The sequence below is a fragment of the Spea bombifrons genome, chromosome 11 (genome assembly GCF_027358695.1).
Source record: "Spea bombifrons isolate aSpeBom1 chromosome 11, aSpeBom1.2.pri, whole genome shotgun sequence".
Taxonomy (NCBI): Eukaryota; Metazoa; Chordata; class Amphibia; order Anura; family Pelobatidae; genus Spea; species Spea bombifrons.
Genome location: NC_071097.1, coordinates 19,295,032 through 19,312,227, shown reverse-complemented (window position 1 = coordinate 19,312,227; position 17,196 = coordinate 19,295,032). Strand labels below are relative to the sequence as shown.

Genomic DNA, 17,196 nt, shown 5'->3' with positions numbered 1-17,196 from the left:
CCTTACAATTTGCCACACTGCTTTATAACATAGAAATATATTAAAATCCTGTATTTGATTACTTGTTGTGTTATTTGTTAAATTCCAATAATTTGCCAAGTAATGGATTGTGATAAAATTTACATGTTTATCTTTTTTTTTCTTGCAGAACCCCCAGTTTAGTAGTACAAGTACTTATGTCATCTACGCACATTTACTCAGGCAAATCGCCACGCTTTCAGATACGGACCACCATTTCCTAATTAACTGGTTTAAAAAGTAAGAATTGCTCTTGTACTTTGGCACTTGGAAACATGATATAAGAATATTTGTTACAAATCCAGAAGTCTTCTGCAATTTACGGAAAACATAAGCTTGAATAACTTGAAAACATAACATTAAATATGGTGGTTTGTTTTAGCGCTTGATACAATTATAGTATTATTGTCATTTTAAAGCACATTCCCTCTTTACTAGGATGTCCCAGAAAAGGTTCAAGCAATTAGTTGACAGATTGCTGCAGTTTATCTCCCTACGGCTCTTTCCTGCAAAACCAGAAGAGTTTCCTCCTTTGGCCAAATGCACATGGTGGATTCCTTCAGCAACCAAAGTTCTGGCATTGTTAAGTAAGACTACAGGAAATTCTGTTACCATTTCAAACACTATAAACCTCAAATGACAAAATACGGAATGTCCTCATTTCTTTCTGAATGAGAAGCTAGCTCTGGAAACCTAATCTTAGGTGCAACCTAGTAACGTGAAAGATTACTCCATCTAAATTTCACCTGTTTAGTTGATTGATTATTAGCCCTTTGAGTGTCTTTTAGATAACATTTGTATAAAGAGATATGAGACTAGCTCAACCAAGAATGGGTGATTACAGAGGGAAAAATGTCCTTTATCTAAATGATAATTGACCCCATTGTTATTTAGCTTGCAAAGTTGATCATATCCCTTCTTCTTAGCCTAATTTCCCCCCCATAAATTCTAAACCTGAATGATGGCCGAGTGATGACTCCAAAAGATTTACGGCATTTGTAGGACCAAGGGATTAGGTTTACCACTTAGTCTTTTGTGAGAGAGCATGCGCCACAAAATACGACCAAATACCAAATAGCTGAATGTTTATACGACACATAGATGACCAAGGCAAGCATACAATGAGTGGCAAGGGATTAGTTGTCCATAGTAAAAAATCACGACCACTATAATATTTTTGTTTAAAGTTGATTTGTCAGTTGTTCCATTTTAAGTAAAGCAAATAAAAATGGCCACATGTTACAGAACCATTTTCCAAACTGGTGTTCATGCAGTCTTAATATTAGCATTCTTGCTAATGAAATCATTCTAGGTGTCTGTGTGCTGCACTCCTAACTGTTCTCTTATCTCCAGATCTGGGTACCACTTGTAAATTAAGTTGCATACCTACAAAAAACATACAAAATAAACAAAAAAATCAATATTTGGAGGTCAGGTGCATGCTGGGATATTTTCTTCTGCTCACAATAGGACTTTGGGCAAACCATGAATGTTAACTGATTTTATAGTATTTAAACTATGTTGCCTTATTGTGATTTTTAACTACTGTGTGTTCTTGCAGATGCTGCAAATACCCTCTGCAATCCACCTTTAATATCTTACACCGACTTCTATAATTCCACTTTGGATCATATTGATCTCATGGAAGAATATCAAACCTGGCAGTTTTATGGAAACTCTCACAGGTTGGGTTTATGTGTGTGTGTGTGTGTGCATGTGTGCCAGAGTTAGATTAAGACTTTAAACGGCCCTCAACATATAAAGAAGTAGCTCAGTACCTTTTTTAAGTTGATTTTTAATGGTGTCTTCGTGGTACAGGACCGTCCTGTACTGCAAAGACCATTTAAAGTCAGATTTGAAAAGTACTTTATTTCAAATTTCTCATCCTGTGTAGTGGATCTTTGTAATGTTCACTGCTATGGATGCAATTTTGCTTTGTCAGAAAGGCCCTAGGGTGGCTATTAATGTATTGCCCATTCAAGGCATCCCTTAAAACAACCTCCATCTAATATGGGGATCAATAACAACTACAGTTTATTATATTTTAGGAAGGTGGTAAAGGATTGACTTTTCTTGCTTATTATTTTGAGGAATGTTATTTTTATGGCTGGAATCAGCAGCAGTGTCGTGTAGAAGGGGTTTTTATACATACTGTAGTGGTAAAGATGTAGGTTTCTCCTCTCTTCTTATTAATTGCATAACACTCACTGAAGGTTATGTTTAAAAAGCATTTTTGAGGCAACATGTTACAGTCACTGTATTAAACAATGGCATGTTCCTCCTGATTGTCCCATGGTTGCCAGTCTGCACCAGGATTACTCTATACCTAACCTGCATCACACTGATACAGGGTCAGAAGTGAAAACGGTTACCAAATTACCCAAATTTCCACACAGTGGCTGTTTGGCAATTAGCACAGTGTGTGACATCAACGAACGTGCACAATATTGGCAAATCTTACCCCAAGGATAATGAAAAAGCATCAGCTGGACTCCGCATTTGAATGTTTCTGGTTCCCAGATTCAGTCACTCCATTTTCACAAATAGATGACTAACAAGATCCTGGTGTTAAAATTCTATTACTTTGTGGCAATTGTACATTGTGTGTGTGTGTGTATATATATATATATATATATATATATATATATATATATATATATATAAAATAACATTACAGTTTGTCCATGCAGAATTTTTTTTTCCATTTTTTTTTCTCTTCAATTTTGCGTTTATTAGATGATAATAAAAGACACAATACATGGCATGTACATGAAAATACATTCACAAGAAAAGAAAAACAAGAGTGGTACAATGACAACATTGTACCACTCATGCAGAATTGTTTCCATACTCACACTGGCCACACGAGGGCATCACCAGTTTGAACAAAGCCTCAGAAACATCATATATATATATGTATGACTGGAGCATGGCTTTTTATTAATGGTCCTTTAATACTTCTTATTAAATTACTTAATAATTTCCCTCTTTTTCTTCCAGATTCTCCTTCTGCCAGTTTCCATTTATCATTTCTATCGCTGCAAAGAAAGTCATCATCCAGAAGGATTCAGAGCAGCAAATGATCAGCATTGCACGAGTATGCAGAGCTCTAAAACTAAAATAGTCTTAATGCTATTAAGCTATTTATTGAGTTATTGCTTTTCATATTAAAACAGTGATTATGTTACACATTAATAATTACAAAAATGACATTCATATTTATTATAGTCAGGGTAGTTTTCAACAGGGTTTCCCCCTGTGTTGACAACACACAAGGTTTACAGGTGAAGGCCACTGGTGTCTTTCTTGAAAGATTCATGTATGGTTCATAAGCCTACTCTGAGCAATGACATTTTGCTTTAGAAACCCCTATTTATTTAGAAAGAAAAATAAATAAATGCAAAGATTTATGTTTCATACAAGATGTATAAGCATACAATATCTCACAAAAGTGAGTACACCTATTTCATAATATCTTTTCATGTGAACACTGAAATGACACTCAAATAACTCAACAAACAAACTGAGCTGCAGCACGGTGGGCAAGACCATACAGCAATTTCACAGGACAGATTCCACTCAGAACAGGCCTCGCCATGGTCGACCAAAGAAGTTGAGTGCACGTGCTCAGCGTCATATCCAGAGGTTGTCTTTGGGAAATAGACGTATGAGTGCTGCCAGCATTGCTGCAGAGGCTGAAGGGGTGGGGGGTCAGCCTGGCTGTCATCCCAGAAGGAAGCCTCTTCTAAAGATGATGCACAAGAAAGCCTGCAAACAGTTTGCTGAAGACAAGCAGACTAAGGTCATGGATTGCTGGAACCGTGTCCTGTGGTCCGATGAGACCAAGATAAACTTATTTGGTTCACGTGGTGTACAAAGACAAGTATGTCTTGCCTACAGTCAAGCATGGTGGTGGAGTGTCATGGTCTGGGCCAGCATGAGTGCTGCCGGCACTGGGGAGCTACAGTTCAACATGTACTGTGACATACTGAAGTAGAGCATGATCCCCTCCCTTCGGAGACTGGGCCGCAGGGAATTATTCCAACATGATAATGACCCCAAACACACCTCCAAAATGACCACTGCCTTGCTAAAGAAGCTGAGGGTATTGAGCATCTGTGGGGCATCCTGAAACAGATGGTGGAGGAGCGCAAGATCTCTAACATCCACCAGCTCCGTGATGTCGTCGTGGAGGAGTGGAAGAGGACTCCAGTGGCAACCTGTGAAGCTCTGGTGAACTCCATGCCCAGGAGGGTTAAGGCAGTGCTGGAAAATAATATATTGACACTTAGGGCCGAATTTGGACATTTCCACTTAGGGGTGTACTCACGTTTGTTGCCAAGGTTTAGACATTAATGGCTGTATGTTGAGTTATTTTTAAGGGAACAGTAAATTTACACTGTTATTCTGGCTGTACACTCACTACTTTACATTGTAGCCAAGTTTCATTTCTTTGGTGTTGTCACATGAAAAGAAATAATAACATATTTACAAAAATGTGAGGGGTGTACTCACCGTTGTGAGATACGGTATGCAGCATGAAACAATGCCAGCTATCAAAGTAGGTGGCGTAACTACCACCAGACTACATGGGCCAATTGGATCAAACTTGTTATCTTATTTCATGTTTCTAAAAATACAAATCAAGCTGTTGCAAGAGAAACTTTGTAATGACAATGTTTGTGATGTACACATTACAAATCTCATTGTGACCTTCAAATACAAAATGGTAGCAAACCTCTATGTCCCTCGTGGGGTTAACTCATTTACACGCCAAATCTGCACTTATTACATCATAAAACATCAGGACTCTGAGTATTACAATCAGGTTTTTTTTGCATAACACTGTTTTATTGTGTACATTGTACAAAAGTATAATGTCATTATTATTTACTAAATCTGGCTGGGTACTTACGCTATCACATATATATATCCTGTAGCAAAGTCTTGTCGACAAAGTGTCTCGGAGGCAAAAACCTGACATGAATATGCTCTTCCTGAACATCAAAGTGCGAAGGCTGCAGCTCGTCAGTGACTCGCTTGACGAGGTAATAATATTTGTATATTGTTGTGTGTCTTATTTGGAAATTTACAGTATTATTTTTGCATAAAATGTTGCTGTTTTTTTGCAGGCTGTGGGAGATTACAAAGGTTTTTCAAATAAATGACTTGGTTCTGATTTTTTTTAAGAATCAGTAAGCATTGTTTTTGGGACAGGCAGCGTCTGGTACTGTTAATGTTGTAGACTACTATCTACTACTATCACTACTACTGACTACTACTATCAATAGTAGCGTCCTTAAGCATATTATTGTGTGTATATATATATATATATATATGTAAATATATATATAAATATATATGTGTAATGTGTCCAATAGAAATTTCTAACTTAAATATTAGAAGGATTTTTAAGATATGCACTTAAATCCTTTATATATATATGAACTGATATCCATTTTTTCTTCTTAGCTGACAAGAAAAAGAACAGATTTGAAAAAAAAGTTAAAGGTTACCTTTGTAGGAGAAGCTGGTCTTGACATGGGTGGTCTGACAAAAGAATGGTTTCTCCTGCTCATCAGGCAAATTTTTCGTCCCGACTACGGTAAGCCTATGTTTTATAAAAGTTACATCTTTGCAGAAAAGTTTCTGTATCCACATAATACATGACAGACTCACTGTATCATACATGCGGAGGTATTTGTGTTCCGCTTGCTTAATGTAATGTCATGCAGGTGGAATGGTGTTTAGTAGGTTGGAATGGTTAAGATAGGAGATAATAGGGACAATAAGGGAAGGAAGGGAAAAATCTATAACTGGTTGAGGACTGTAGGTGAGTCTTTAAGAGATTGTATGGATATATGGTGTCCCATTAGCTACACTATACACTAAATTGCTGATCGGAAAGAAATGCATAGAATACGCTGTGCGGAAAACTCAATTCATTTAAATTTATTATCTATTATATTAAAATAATTAAGAAGAAAAACTTTGACATAATTCTTACTGTGATAGTCCATTATATAAGTTGGTTTTAGTAATTGTTCTTGTGATTTCATTTTCTTTACTAGGCATGTTTACTTATCACAAGGATTCTAACTTCCACTGGTTTAGCAGCTATAAATGTGATAACTATTCTGAATTTCGGCTTGTTGGAACTGTATCCTTTTTTTTTGGTTCAAAAATTGTATTCATTAAAATTGATGTTGTACATGAACTATAATTTGTGTTGATTTACCATATCAAACGCAATGTAAGTACTGCTCTAGCATCTAATGGAATGATCCATTGTATGAGAAGAAGATGACTTTTCAAGTCATCAATTTTTATACATAACTCTGATATTTTAGAAGAATATGCAGCTCATATTGGCAAGAATACATAAGGAAAAGAAGAAGCACACAGTTCTTTGCCCAAGTAACTTGGAAGCCCACATGTTCAGCAATAAGAATGTATAGCACAGACTACTGTTGGTTATCCTTAACATTTCAAGCTGATGGGACTTGCTGTCTATAACAGTATAACCCTTGATATCCGCTTTCCACCCTGCTGCTATAAGAAGCTCCTGAGTCCACCCATAGTTCCTTGTGATCAAAACGTGCCTGTAGGCATTGGATCTGTCACTCTAGATGACCTCTATCAGATTATGCCTGTAAGTATTATTTCTACCAAGAAGAGATAATTATACCATTTATATTATTCATGTGTATAATTTCATCAATTATTCAGCATAAGCTTAATCAGACTTTATTGAATAAAGACTTTTCACCGCTCTTCAAAAATACATTTAACATTGATTGTCACATCCACACTTATAATATTCATGTTTATAATTTAATCAATTGTCCAGCATTACCTTAATCAGACTTTATTGAATAAAGACTTCCCACAGCTCCTTGGAAATGTATTTACATTGATTTTCACATCCATTCACACTCGCTTTATAGTATACTCTGGCTCACAAGGCATTGTTTGATCCATTCGTTCGTGACAATAAAGTCAATTTGTAAAGTTCAAAAATGTGACCAAGTTAGATTACTATTCTGTAATCTATTCTATAATAATCTGTATAATAGAAGTGTAAGCCTTGCTAATTCTCGTGGCCTATTACAATATGACGTTTTGGTTGGGTCATTTTTTTGGATGACTTAGCTAGCAGATGTCATCATTCAGTCATTGATGGATATAATCAAACAGGACTTCAGGATGATACTATTTTGGTGCACAGTATGTAAATGGCTTGAATACAATCTAAACAGAGAAATTCAAGAAATGTCAGACCTCAAATTAGCCCCCACCAGGTCTGATTTTACAAAGTTTGAAGAAATCAATGCAATTAATATTTGCTGTTAGTAAACTCTAGGTTTGATTTATTAAAAGAAACCAATTGAGATTTGAACCTTGATTGTTTGGATCAGTCTACTCATTCAAAAACGAATAAGATGTGAAGAAAGAAAATGACAATTAAAAACAAGTACAAAGGGTCAAAGTACTTGGCCAGGCCACTCCTCTTAGATTTTAATTATTTAATTAATTATATAAAATTAACCAATATATTACACTCCCCTAGTGTCTTACTTGTGCATATTAAGTTAATGTGATGATGAATGAACAGGACATTATTTATTGCAAATCTTTTATTTTTAGGAACTTGCACATGGTTTAAATGAGCTTCTAACATATGAAGGCAATGTGGAAGAAGACTTTTACTCAACATTCCAGGTGAGTTGTACAACTAGTGCAGTGATTGTCATAAAATTCTACGTATATATATATATATATATATATATATATATATATATATATATATGCCGTCATTTGTGTTTTCTTTTATAATATATGCGGTATTTCTTACAGTCTCATTATACATTCCCGTTTTGATTTTATTTCTAGGTTTTTCAAGAAGAGTTTGGGGTCATTAAATCATATAACTTAAAACCCAGTGGTGATAAAATCCCTGTTACCAATCAGAACAGAAAAGGTAAATTACTGATATCTCATTACACTAAAAAAAACAAATTAACCTGATAAAAAAAGTCATTTTTTAATTGGATTATTATTTTGTTAAAACTGTACTAAAAAAATACAACATTTTTGCTTTCTAGAATATGTCCAACTTTATGTTGACTTCCTTCTTAATAAATCCATCTACAAACAGTTCTCGGCTTTTTACTATGGATTTCACAGCGTGTGCTCTTCAAATGCTTTAATGGTAAGACTGGATTTATCACCATTAATATTTTTTAATCTTTTAATGTTGCAAGGAATGTAATTTATTTTACTAGTAAAGGCTAATGCCTTTGCGGATCATGGTACTGGTAGAAATGATGGGATATAGTATTGAACTAACATTCCCTAAAAGCTTGCATCAGTAAATGTAATGTCGCCCTACACCTAGAGTGTTATAGTATGGTATTTAACTACCCCAATATGCTATAAGTTGCCAAACTCCTAACTTCACAGTAGTCTTCTTTTCATCCCCAGACATCAGGGAAGGTAAGAAACAGCCATTGGCAAAGATGGCCCTAGCAATGGATTAAATTCCATTTCTATTAAATTAGTGCTAGCATTCATATAGTTGGCTAATGTTCATTTAACTCTTTCTTCCCCACGTTATTATGCTGAGTGACTGTATGCATTTTATGTGTGTATTAGCGTAATTGCTATTTTGTTAGATTTTCAGACTTTCTTGTCATACTGTCTCTGAAAAGATTTACCAAAGTAGTTTTTGATACCTAACAATTGATTAACCTTTTTGAGTGAGATGCACATATGGGTTTAATAACTTAAAGGTCCAGGATAACCACGCATCTTACCTTAGCAATGTTGATCCCCAAAAAAAGTATGCTGATTTATTTGCATTTTTTAAATGAAATTGTTGTACAACCTGATTTTTTTTTTAAGCTACTTCGGCCTGAAGAAGTGGAAATTCTTGTTTGCGGAAGCCCTGAGCTCGATATGCTTGCACTACAGAAGAACACTCAGTATGATGGCTACTTAAAAACCGACCTCACTATTAGGTGAGATGCACCAGATCTGCATTATCTATCCGAGCGCTAGAGTGGTGTAAACAGCAACCAGCCTGTGCTCTAACATTTTATATTTGGTTATAAGGCTTTTCATCACAATTCTGTACACAAAAACAACACTGGAAGGGGCAAAACCTCCAGAAAGCTAAAACGCTTCAGTCGTGTGTGTCAATAAAATATATCAGTTTTAATTGAGAAATATATTTGTATAATATAGATTATGCTCCTGCCTTTCAAATCAATTGTTAGTTGTGGATCCAATCACAGACTGTATCTTATCTACAAACTATGCACAAGTTCATTTAAACATTGGTGATAATATTGAAGCCATGCCATGCTACATTGGTGATGTACATTGTTAAATTTGTGCCTATACACAACAGGCAAGGTTTGTTGCACACCTCAAGCAGGAGCTAGGGTTTTCTAGAGAAAGGCCTCCCTTACACTGTATCATACAGGCCTGATTTGTGAAGCACTTAGGATATCTTAGACGTGTAAATTAGCTGTTCTACTCCCTTTGGATTCCATTACAGAACAAGCAAAAACTGGAAAGGCGCCGATCCTCCAACTTTTTTCAATTCCCAAGCCCGTTGTACAGCTAAAGGTGACCTCTGTGTCAGGATAGTGGTTTTCTTATTCCAAATATTGGAACAGTAGATTAGCTTCATGTTGGGTGTTTTACAAAGTCTAAAATTGAAGTAACCCAGAAATACTGTCTGCAGCATATTGATTTTAACAACATTTGATTGCAAATGTTTGCTGTGTATTAAGAAACTGCAAACCTAATCATTTATTTGAACATTAGACCATACTAACAGATGTAAATACAGGAGGTTGGGAAATGTTTTATAAATTAGAAAAAGATGACGTACATTCCATCAGGGCTGGCCCTACCATATAGAAACCCTTGGTGGTTGAGGTGGTGGTGTGGGGGGCTCCTTCGCCACATTCCCTCCTGTATTAGGAAGCAAGTGCATGCAGGAGGGGGCACCAGAGCTCAATTTTGCCTAGAGCTCTATCAGCCCTAGGGGTCTTTCATTCCAGAGGTCAATGTGTGTAGCCTGTTTTTTTTTAATATAACTAAAAGCTCTTAGTTATTTATAATTCAGGTTACCCTTATGCTTAACCAAAATACTTTTTAATTGTTCAACTGTACCTCTACCAACTACTCTTCCACGGATCTACTATTCTAAAGCTCTAATATGACAAAACTTGTTTAACAAAACAGTCTAGCCCATGATGACATGTCACTTTATGCAGTATGTTTATAAACATACACGCCTGCATTTGGAATATATTATAGTGTATCTTATATCAGATGAATACTCCTGTTTTGTAAATATAATGCAAGAAGTGAAAGGAAACCTTAGTCACCAATGTATCTACGGCACTCCCATTGTTACTGTAAAGCAAAATAAGATAAAAGAGAATTCAATCTTTGAAAAGCTGAGTCATCTGTTGGTTCTCCAGTTTTAACCCATAATTTCCTTAAAGGAGCAGTCATGCTCAGGTATTTTGGTGTTGAAGACATAACATATATTCCTTGCCTTCCTTTAAGCAGTGCTCAGCCAAAATTCTAAGTCTCACCTCTTCTAAAGGGGGCACACTAGTCAGGTAGGGTTCTGTACTAGTGGCTTTATAAATGAATTCAATTAAATTAATAAAAATAAAAAAATACATACTACACAAATATTTTTTCTTCTTAGGCCAGTTTTGTAATGTGTACAATGTACAATGTTCCACAAATCTTTGCCTACACAGCTGGTATAGGCTCAAACGTAGATTCCACCATCCTTGACTGTGATACCATTTCTCTGTTGCTAATGTCTTGGCTTTTTAACCCTTGATGTAGTTAACAGTTTGCTTCTTGGTTGGAAGAAGAGAGTGGGGAAGGGAAGTGCAAATAGTTTGGTTGCTAGGATAACGCTTACAAAAACAGTGGGCTCTACCAAATACAATATAATATCAACAATAGACTAAATAAAGACATAGATATATATATAATACAATTAAAATCATGTGTCTCTTTTTCCCAGACACTTTTGGGATGTTGTTTTAGGATTTCCACTTGAACTCCAAAAGAAGTTGCTACACTTTGCAACCGGAAGTGACAGGGTACCAGTTGGCGGAATGGCCGATTTAAACTTCAAGATTTCGAAGACAGAAACATCCACTAACTGGTATTGCTCTTTTTAAAATCCTTTTGTATTTACTTTTTTGACCCCCAAACGTCTAGAATTAAAGGTTTTTTTTTTTTACAGTACTGTATTTTGTTGCTGAAAAGGATGGATTCTACCAAACCTTTTTGAAGAATTCTCACCAGATCACTGCATAGAAACGCTTACAAAGATCATGCATTAAACTGTGGAGGGGCCCCTCTCCTAGTAGGAAGCCCGTGTCTTGGGCACACAAATTATTACAGCATTGCCCATATGTTAATTGGAGTCTAATGGTGCAAGCAAGGGTGTCCTGATTCCTTACCCTGTTTGGCACCTGATGACTTTTACTGTAACTATAAACCAACAATACCCAAATGCATTGCTTTTCTGTAGAGAGTGAATGTTTTATCATATACATTTTCTTGTTTTCTAGGTTGCCAACAGCACACACCTGTTTTAACCAGCTCTGCCTGCCTCCTTACAAAACGAAAAAAGAATTGAAGCAAAAACTGACAATAGCTATTTCCAACGCGGAGGGATTTGGACTGCAGTAAGAAGAAACCCAAACCAGGAGGACACAAACTTGAGACGTATTGTCTTCACTGACCTTGCTTACTTGATTCACTCAGATGAGGACAGCAGTGCTATTTACTTGACCACTTGATGTAAACGACTTCAAGTAGAAATCTTTACGGACCTCTGGCCTAAAGGGGCAGAGCGGGAGCATACGAATTTGCCCTGCATTTTCAGATTACAATTACAAAGAGAACCATTGCAAGTGAAACTGAGAGTGAGTGGGTTAACCACGATGTAAATAATACAGCATTCTTTTGTAATGACTGATTTTTGGACTGATATAAAGCTTGAATTTAGTTGTGATTTTGTAGTTACATAGTAACACTATTTGGCTAATGTGCCAACCGAGCTATTTCTTAATGGATTTAACACGCTTTGCTAATACCAAGTAAAGCTAGTATATTTATGACAAGTTGTAAAAATTGATCAAGGTTTTTTAGATTTTCACATCACTGTAAGTATTGGGCAGGAATGTATTTTAAGATATAACTGAAATGCACACACATATATGTCTATAGTTGAAATGTTGACATTACCTCAAAGGTGTCCAAGGGCCAGTTACTGACCCCTAACCTGTAAAGAGGTAGAAAAGAACGCATATGGTTAAAAGTCAGTCTTATTGTATAGTATTATTTTATTTTTGTATTCCTTTTTTTATGCCCTTCCCTGTGCCATTTTAGCCAAGGGTTGCTAAGCATAGGAGAGTAGTGCGGTTTTTTTGGCTAATTTCATATGTCAAAAGTTGTAACACATAATTCCATGTATCATACATGTTCTACATGCAAGCAGGCAACAGTATGTGGCTGATGAGCAGCAAACATGAAATTCAGTGCTGATCACTTATAGATAATCATACAGTTTTAACAAACGGGAAAGACCTTGCAACTTGTGAAAAGTAACGCATATATGTAATAGTTATTTCAATTGTGTAGTTCCCTTGGTGAATTTATTTCACAGATATGCTGTATTTTGATTGCGTAACATTTACAATATGTAAATTGTTGATAGGAGATATGTACATTTTTCACAGTTTTTTATTTGTTTGGCTCATAACCAAAGTATCCTTAGCTGTAAAACCGACATAAAAGCTGCCACGTGATGCCAAATGTGTTTTCACTCGTGCGTTTGTAGCTTTTAAGGTGAACGTTTGACTTGAAGCAATAAATTGACCTGCAGCTTTAGTGTGCAGAAGATGGCTTATTCCCCATAAAGCTATTTCTTTAAACAGACCTCTTAACAACAGAAAAAAATGATAGGGATGACTTTCACCTGATTAGATGTTCATTTTATCTGTTTAGCTGTTCATTTTAACTGTTTAAAATGCCCAGCTTTCACAGTGGATGGACAGAGATATGTAATTATATATATTTTAAAATCTGCGATATATAAAAACAAAGAAAGATAAAAAAAAAACAAAAAAAAACTTGCAGGCACCTTTCATGCTCTATTAAATATTGATATGTCTAAGGATCATGGGTCTGCTTTAAACGCTCCATCTCATTACTAGAGGTGGTTGAAAACATTTGCCCATATTCTGAAAACGGTGGATAATGCCTAGGGTTCTCAAGCCCAGTTTTGTTACAAGTGTCACATGACATTCCCGTTGTGGTACAATGGAAGTAAAAGCAGTTGTTGAATGCACTGTGACATCAGAAAGCAGATATTTAAAGTTCCTGGTCTACATTTGTAAGCATCTATAAAAGGTTTAGCTAAAAATAGAAAAGTCACAATTAATTGGCAAATACTCCAGGTGGAAGCAAATTTCAGTTTTGCACCCAGCTACATTTGCATCTAAAAAGCATGAATCTTTATGAAGTATTGTGTTAAATAGGTCAGATAGACTTAAACACTGACCATAGAATGTATGAAGGTGAAGAGTCCAAAAACCTACAATTGGGTATCAGCTAATAAACATTAAGGAGATAGTAGCTTAACTGGGGACATTTTTTATTTTAAATGAATGACAATAAATAAGTCTGTGACTTATACAATTAACGTTCCTCAATGAGTTGGCAAATCTGTTTTTGATTCTCAGAGGTGTTTGGAAAATATTTAGTTTGTAAATAGGTTTTTGTAAAAAAAAAGTACAAAGCAACATTAAATATTTTTATTTTTTCACAATATTTTTGGGGTATTAGGAGATGGGTATATACATCTATGTATGATTAATGCCATGAATGTTCTACCATAAAAGTTTTATTTCTTGTTGATGGAAAGGTATAACATTATCTTACATTACATTTCATGTATAGAGTGCTAGCAGATTCCCATGGGGTAAATCTATAATACTATATAAAGTGGACAATATAAATAAAACATGTTAGGACATACTGGTAGAAAGGAGAAGAGGGCTCTGCTCTTACAGACTTACAATGTGTTCTAAGTGTTCTGTTCTCTACAGACTTACAATGTGTTCTATAGGTTTCTGGCCATGATTACATATATGTTTATACTATGCATTATGCAAGGCCAATAATTAGACTTGTATTGCTGAAACTTACTGGTTCAGGTGATTCATAATGTATAATATATGCATCTCACCCAGGGCAGCCCATTTGGAGTCACCCGTGTCATCATTTGTTCACAGTATTTTGGGTTGACCTAGTCACTATTTTCCATGTTTATCTGTTCAAGCCTATTAAAAATTAAAATCTATGGGATATTAAGTATTATTGGGTCCTAAAATGTGGAAATTGCAACATTGCTACCTAATGTTGTATATCCTTATTAAGATGTAGTGTATGGATGATCATGTAGAATCAACAGCAGCTGGCCTGCCAGATGTTGTCTCTATTGAAATGTAATATTCTAGGAGATAAAACATACAGATCAGTAATCAAACGGACAACATTTAGCAGCAGAAAATCCTACCAATAATAAAAATGGATGTTTTTCTGGTGTTTAAATGGCTGCAGCGGAAACGTACTATTTATTTTTGGATTCTGAAATGTTGTAGTGTTCTATAAAACAGAATGGATGACAAGGACAGGAGCTATAGCAGGAGCTATGTGTCCTGCATCATGGCTTTTCCTATGGTTCATGGAAGATATTGCCACATATCTGTATACAGTACGATAGACAATGCCTATAAAAGGCTGTCCAAATCCAGATTTTGAAGGTCTGAGGGAAACTGGGCAATTTATTGTGTGTAGTATAGTAATGCTAGCTGTTTGAACAGCAAAATGCTAAAACTTACATAGAGGTAACTAGTTTTAGGGTTTATTGATTAGATCAGAAGTTTCCAGGAAAGTTAAATATGTCAACTCTTTGGCATCATTATGCATTAAATAATGTCCATCCCACTCAGCTTTACCTGCAAAAAGGACCAGAGTCAGAGTGTCCATCTGGGTGCTAATGCTATTGTTTATCACAGTGAGTATGATAAGGTGTCAGGGTATTTGTCTAGTAGACTGGGCTAATATGACGTAGCTAGAACACAGACAAATGGCTAATATGCAGGTAACTGAAAACATTATATCATGGAAAAATACAACTGGTTTAAAAATAAAACAGCACAGTATGTTTAAAAACTTAAAAGAAAAAGTTTTCGGGTGATTACTTGAAACTCACCTATGCATTACACAGTTGCTCAGCTTAGCAATGGTCTTCAACTGTCTTGCAGTTTAGTAAATATATATCTCAGTTAAGTGCTGGCTAGAGGCAAAAGTTCAGATATTATAAAATATAATTAGTTGAGGGTTTAAAGGAATATTCTGTCATACACACTAGCAGTGTTATAGAGTGGGCATTATTAGGATACAGTATATTGTTCTATTTGTTGGTGCTTGTAAGTAGGCTACTTGTTTCTACTTGGTAACACTGCCTTAGAAAGTAAGTTGGATGAACATTGTGACAACATTCGCGCACTAAAATGTAACCCAAGTAACCTTTAATGTATCTCTCATAAACAGAAATCTATCCTTTGGCTTTTGCCAGACACACAGAATGGGAGTAAATGGCAGATGTAGTTTAGCCTTTTGGTGGGATTGTGTCAACTAGTATACAAATACTAATATTTGTGTGTATTGTTTAACCCTTTGATCATTTCTTCAAAAAAATACTCTGCCCTCATGAATATCAAACAATTGTAAACACAACACAGGTTTATGCAAACAAAATACAAAAATTGTTAAATATATGTTTGGCACAATCATTGGCACCTTTTTAGTCAATACATCCATTTGCCAAGATACCTGCTCTGGATTTTCTCCTATAATGCCTGATAAGATTGGGGAATACATTTTGGTTTCATTTAACCATAGAACCTGGTCCCATTTGAAGTTCCAGTAGTGTCTGACAAACTTAAGACGGTTGAGTTTGTTTTTGGATGAGAGTAGAGGCATTTTATTGAAACCGTTCCAAACCATTTGTGGTGATGGTAATATTTTATTGTAGTTTTGGAGACTTTCTGCCCCCAGACTCAACTAACTTCTGTAATTCTCCAGCTATGATTCTTGGGGATTTTTTGGCCACTCAAACCATCCTCTTCACATTGTGTTGAGACAATATAGACACACATCCTCTTCTAGATTGATTCATTTCAATCAATCTAGAAGAATATATTGATGCATATTCATGCCAATAATTGTGCCACACATATTTAACATGGTTTATTTTTTTTCATTTTTTTGTGTTGTGTTTGCAATTGTTTGGTATCCATGAGAGCAGGGTATTTTTGTGTATTTTTTTAAAGAAAAGATTGTAGGGTTAAAAAATATATAATTTCTTTTCTCATATTTACCAAGGATGTCAATGCTATAAATGGCTTATGTCTGTAACTGATCTGTTCACCAAAGTCCTAGATGATCTAAAGAGCGACTTTACTATTTTCAAGAGTTCTGAGTTGCTTTTCAGTGCTCTTGAGTAGGACTTGAAGCGTGTAAGTCTAATTTATTGAGACTTTGATCAGAGTGAATTAATAACTTTACTGACCAAAATGTCTGTGGTTATGTTAATTTGAGTCAATATGGCATTTTGTCACATAAACTGAACTTCTAACATGACTTAGTGTCTGATCAGGTAGCAAAATATAAATTGAACCAGGCGAAGCCAATATGCCAAATGAGTCTTACTCACCCTTCTTACACACACACTCCTGTGAGCATCCTTCTTGATATGCAGAAGGAAGCAAGGATGGATTAGGAGGTGGTATTTCATCCATCTTGACTTTGACTCAACCTCCTCCTTTCCTGATGAATCTGACCAAGGCAAGCATTAGTCTTAATACGGGATTTAACCATTACTGTGTGCTAAATTTTAGCTTTAAGCTCCCTATGCTGTAGCTTAGGCTTTCTGCAGAGTGCTTCACATAGAAAGCACCCGACAGGGAGAGCTGCACTAGTGGGAGAAATAACGAAAATAGAGCAGAGATATCATTAGAATATATTTGATTGTGTTACAGTCGCCACCCATAA

General features: G+C 35.6%; 1 protein-coding gene across 1 annotated transcript in view; it reads left to right on the top strand.

Annotated features, from left to right (window-relative positions):
• Positions 1-12,392, top strand: part of HECTD2 (HECT domain E3 ubiquitin protein ligase 2) — a 37,125-nt gene extending 24,733 nt beyond the window's left edge. The window contains exons 8-21 of the mRNA XM_053451214.1: positions 149-258; positions 457-605; positions 1,580-1,703; positions 3,019-3,115; positions 4,959-5,066; positions 5,491-5,623; positions 6,090-6,178; positions 6,512-6,670; positions 7,666-7,740; positions 7,912-7,999; positions 8,124-8,230; positions 8,923-9,038; positions 11,084-11,227; positions 11,640-12,392. Of these exons, the coding sequence (XP_053307189.1) occupies positions 149-258; positions 457-605; positions 1,580-1,703; positions 3,019-3,115; positions 4,959-5,066; positions 5,491-5,623; positions 6,090-6,178; positions 6,512-6,670; positions 7,666-7,740; positions 7,912-7,999; positions 8,124-8,230; positions 8,923-9,038; positions 11,084-11,227; positions 11,640-11,760 (1,620 nt within the window). The 3' untranslated portion in view covers positions 11,761-12,392. The remainder of the gene's footprint in view (positions 1-148; positions 259-456; positions 606-1,579; positions 1,704-3,018; positions 3,116-4,958; positions 5,067-5,490; positions 5,624-6,089; positions 6,179-6,511; positions 6,671-7,665; positions 7,741-7,911; positions 8,000-8,123; positions 8,231-8,922; positions 9,039-11,083; positions 11,228-11,639) is intronic.
• Positions 12,393-17,196: the final 4,804 nt, after the last annotated feature.